The following is a 4079-nucleotide window of genomic DNA, read 5'->3' on the forward strand; positions in this document are numbered from 1 at the left end:
TAGAAAATACAGGAATATGTAGAGAGGGTTGGGGGGGGGGGTTCTGGAGTGCAGCATTATGACCATACAATCTTTACATAATCAGCTTTAGATTTGCAAAACTATGTAATATGTGGGTAATACACGGACAAGGCTTCTTTACAATGAAAGTAGTGGTGTGCAACAACAAGACTTGGCAGTGATACTGAATAATATTAAACCAGTACTCAAAGACATTTTAAAAATTGTCAATATTACACAAATGTTAAAAACCGGCAAAACGCACTACTTCTACCTTCTAATCCAGCGTTTCTTCATCTTCTTTTTGTCATGGCACCCTTTAAAAGTATGAAAAGTCTTGTGGCACCCCAAATGTAAAAAACGGAAATGTAAATATGTAAGAAACGATGTGTGGCCCCTCCAAAATCTATGACAGACCCTTATCCTAGATTGAGAACTCATGGATTTTAAGTGGGAAAACGATGTAAAAACACACAAAACAGTGGGGTTCCCCCCTTTTAAATGAGAGTTTCCCCTGTACATCAGAAGCCTTACTTCTTATTAGGAGCCCCCTCATTTTACATCAGGAGCCCCCTCATTTTACTTTAGAGTCCCCTCTTCTTGAGCTAGGAGCCCCCTTCACATCAGGAGCCCCCTCCTCGTACTTCAGTGTCCCCCTTCTTGAGCTAGGAGCCCCCTTAACATCAAAAGCTCTCTTAACATTCGAACCCCTTCCTTTTTACAACAGTGCCCACACTTCACATCACAAGCCCCCCGTCACATCAGAAGCACGTCTGCACCGCGGAAAGGCATGACGCTGTGCAAATATTTCGAGGCACCCCTGAGGAAACCAGAAGATACCCCACAGCACCCTGGTTGAGAAAGGCTGTTCTAAGCAATGAAAGGGAACTTTATGCTGCCATATGACTCAGACTAAGATAAGTTTTATGCTGGAAACATGGAAGCAATGCATTTAACCCATCTATAAAAGGATTCTAACACGTCATGACTTAACATGTCATGACCTCAAGTGTGGGCATTCCTCTTTGCTACATACCCGTGGCTCTCTGTGTCGAGTAGATTTTCCAGACAGCTTTTCATCATCTATTTCACATTGTTCCAAGAGGTCCAAAATGTCTTCCTCCTGGTAATATAAAGTAGAAAACATTTGTGTTCTGATATTTAATGTTGTGGTTATATGAACACTTACTGTACACATGCATATAAAAGGATTTAATTCACTGTGTTACTGACCGGGAAAAAAATGTACTTGGGAGCTACTACTGCACTGGCTTCATGTTGTTGATGGTTGGTGACGCACTAAGATGTGAAGCTGGGGGGGATGGGCTTGAAGGCCAGGGAATTAGCATTCTCAGAAGGGAGTATGGGATGGAAGCACTTGTATTGCTCTCAGAAAAAGCTCCGGTAACTGCACACTATAGAGCAATCCAACTTTTTTTTTTTCCTGGACCACTTATTGCAGCTGTTTTATCCCTTCTTTGTGGCCCTCAGCTATGCAGTGGGTTTTAGCTAAATGAGGCCCCAGACAAATCTATAACTCTGTACTTTATTATATTATTATACAACGAAACATCGCTCAGCTCATGGTGTTCTCCCTGCAGACAGCAGGGACTGTCAGTCATTGCCCCCCACCAGGATTCCCCTCTGTTCCTCCAGTGCTCATTGGAGGGACAGACAAAGGAGGGGGTGGGCACAGCTGGCTCTGGATCTAGAGAGGCAGAACCAGCTGTCAATCAGGCAGCTGGGTGGATCTCCATAATATTTTCAGGATCTTTCCCAGGTGCAGCACGGCTCTGAGCTGTCTGAGCGGCTCTGAGAAGTTTGGCTTTAGATCTCTTTAAGCCCCCATTTAAACTTAGGCCCGTTGTAGCGCACAAACACGCACAACAAAACGCTCAGTGTATGAATTCCCAATGAAATGGCCCATGTTTACACATAGGAGTTTTGTCGCAAGCTGCAAAGCGCCTGTCGCTGGAAAAAGTTCCTGAGCTACTTTGGGGCGTTTTTTCAACGCGCTTGGCCCTATAGACCTCATTGGAAATTAAATCAATGCAAAATTCCCCAAAGCAATCGTCCGTTACTGAACTTCCTGGTTGCCAGGGAGGATACTGAAGGCAGAGGAGCCATAGGCTCCTTGTGACGTCAATCAATCTTTTGGGAGGAGAGGAGGAACGTGCCCTGCCACAGGGCTGTGTGTGTCTATGGACGCACACAGCTACTTGCGGGCACGGCCCGGGAATGTGCACGCACGGGTGCCTCTACAGCAGCCGCATAGCTGATGGAGGCACCAGTGCAGGGGGCGGGAGGGAAAGCAATGCAGGGACCCACTACAGAACGAGGAACTGAACATTTTTAAAGCAGAACAATAGGAGGTTTTATACAAGTGTGGGCCTCCTATGTATAAAAATGTAAAAAAAAAACTAATATCAGTTTAAATCCGTTAAAGTGACATTAAACCCTCAGATTTTTTAACATAAAACAATAGTGTAATGTACGCCTTACTGTAATCCATGGCTGTTTCCCTTCTCTTTGCTGCTCTTCCTTTTAAATCTGTATCTGTTCTCATGCTCTGCAGAACTTCTGTTTTGCAGCAGACTGCCTTGTCTCAGGAATGGATATACGGTGTCTGTGTATTAGTTTCTATAGGCTTGTAACCTATAGGCAGGAAGAGGCCCTGAGCTGAAAAGGGAAGTTCTCCCCAAGCATGAGAAGACATGAGGATTTAAAAGGAAGAGCAGCAAAGAGAAGGGAAGCTACCATGGATTACAGTAAGGCGCACATTACAGTATTGGTTTATGTTAAAAAATCTGAGGGTTTAATGTCACTTTAAGGAGTGCGTTCAAGATAAATAGACATCTAGAAAGGATTGTCACCAGCACACCAAAATTCTGAGCCTGATGAAGGGGTACTGCTGAGACCCCGAAAGCGCTTGTATTGGATGGCGATTTGTCAATAAAGGACTTTTTGCTTCAAAACTTTTGGTGTGCTGGTGACAATCCTTTCTAGATCTGCATTGTTCACGGGGCCGTCTGTGGTCACTACAAGCACCCACCTGCTTTGCAGGTTTACTACTATTCCGGTAAGGAGTGCAGCTAGTTCTTGACTACAAGATAGACAGACACCAGGAGGTAAATAGTAAACTTCTGCTGTTATATAGAAATACATAATCCACTAATAGTGAACAACACAGAATCAGATATAACTTTGTAGAAGTTGTTTGATGTACAGAGACTATAACAAGCAATGTTCTATAAGTAACACCGAAACAGTCTCCTGCTACCGTGCATTCCTAATACGCTGTCAAACCAGGCTATTCTACTCTGGGAACTCCGCAAAAGCTCAGGGGCATCTCAACTCCCTGTTAATATTATATATTCTCTGATCCTATAGCATGTCTGCCTCTGTGACTCCTGGGAAAGACATGAGACTTCTGAGCAATGTTTAAATAAAATATAATTTTAAAAAACTCAAGCCTCATCTTTAAAGATGTCTCAGTGTCAGCCTCAGGTAAGTGTTCACAATGATGGTAAGGAATACCGAGCTTTTATGGTGAAGGAAAATATGCTGGACAGAGGTCATCAAAGACTTTCTGCAACAAGACAGCACAAGAATTCGGTAATCATAATATACCGCTAACTTTCTCCCAGTGAAACTTTTTTCACCAAGCTGAGAAATCTTTAGACATGATTATCTACTATATTCCTTATGAATATCTATAGAACGGGTCTACTGTAAATGATGAACTGTCGCTTGCAGCAATTCTAAAATGAATTCCACAAAGGCCTTGGCTCGGTACAGAGGATGGTGTGATCATTATGGCTTATACAAAATTGTCTGGCATTTCCACAATACAAAATTCAGAATGCTAATTTTTTGGCACGAATAACTTTACAAGAGTCTTATAGTTTAATCCCCATGAATTAAAGGGAAGCTGCGCTTATCCATGCAGGGCAAAGCATCAGATTTGATTTAAAGTGATATTAAAGTTAAAAGGTTATTAAAATATTCCAAGTGCTGATGAAATCACTTGCAATGGATGCTGCTCCTTTATGTTTAAAAGGGAAATGGGGGGGGGGGGG

General features: G+C 42.9%; 1 protein-coding gene across 1 annotated transcript in view; it reads right to left on the minus strand.

Annotated features, from left to right (window-relative positions):
- TTLL7 (tubulin tyrosine ligase like 7) overlaps positions 1 to 4079 on the minus strand; it is a 139931-nt gene that overhangs the window by 52224 nt on the left and 83628 nt on the right. Inside the window, exon 14 of the mRNA XM_018553127.1 lies at positions 1037 to 1123. Coding sequence (XP_018408629.1) covers positions 1037 to 1123 — 87 coding nt within the window. The remainder of the gene's footprint in view (positions 1 to 1036; positions 1124 to 4079) is intronic.

The sequence above is a fragment of the Nanorana parkeri genome, unplaced genomic scaffold (genome assembly GCF_000935625.1).
Source record: "Nanorana parkeri isolate BGI_ZX_2015 unplaced genomic scaffold, ASM93562v1 scaffold111, whole genome shotgun sequence".
Lineage (NCBI taxonomy): Eukaryota > Metazoa > Chordata > Amphibia > Anura > Dicroglossidae > Nanorana > Nanorana parkeri.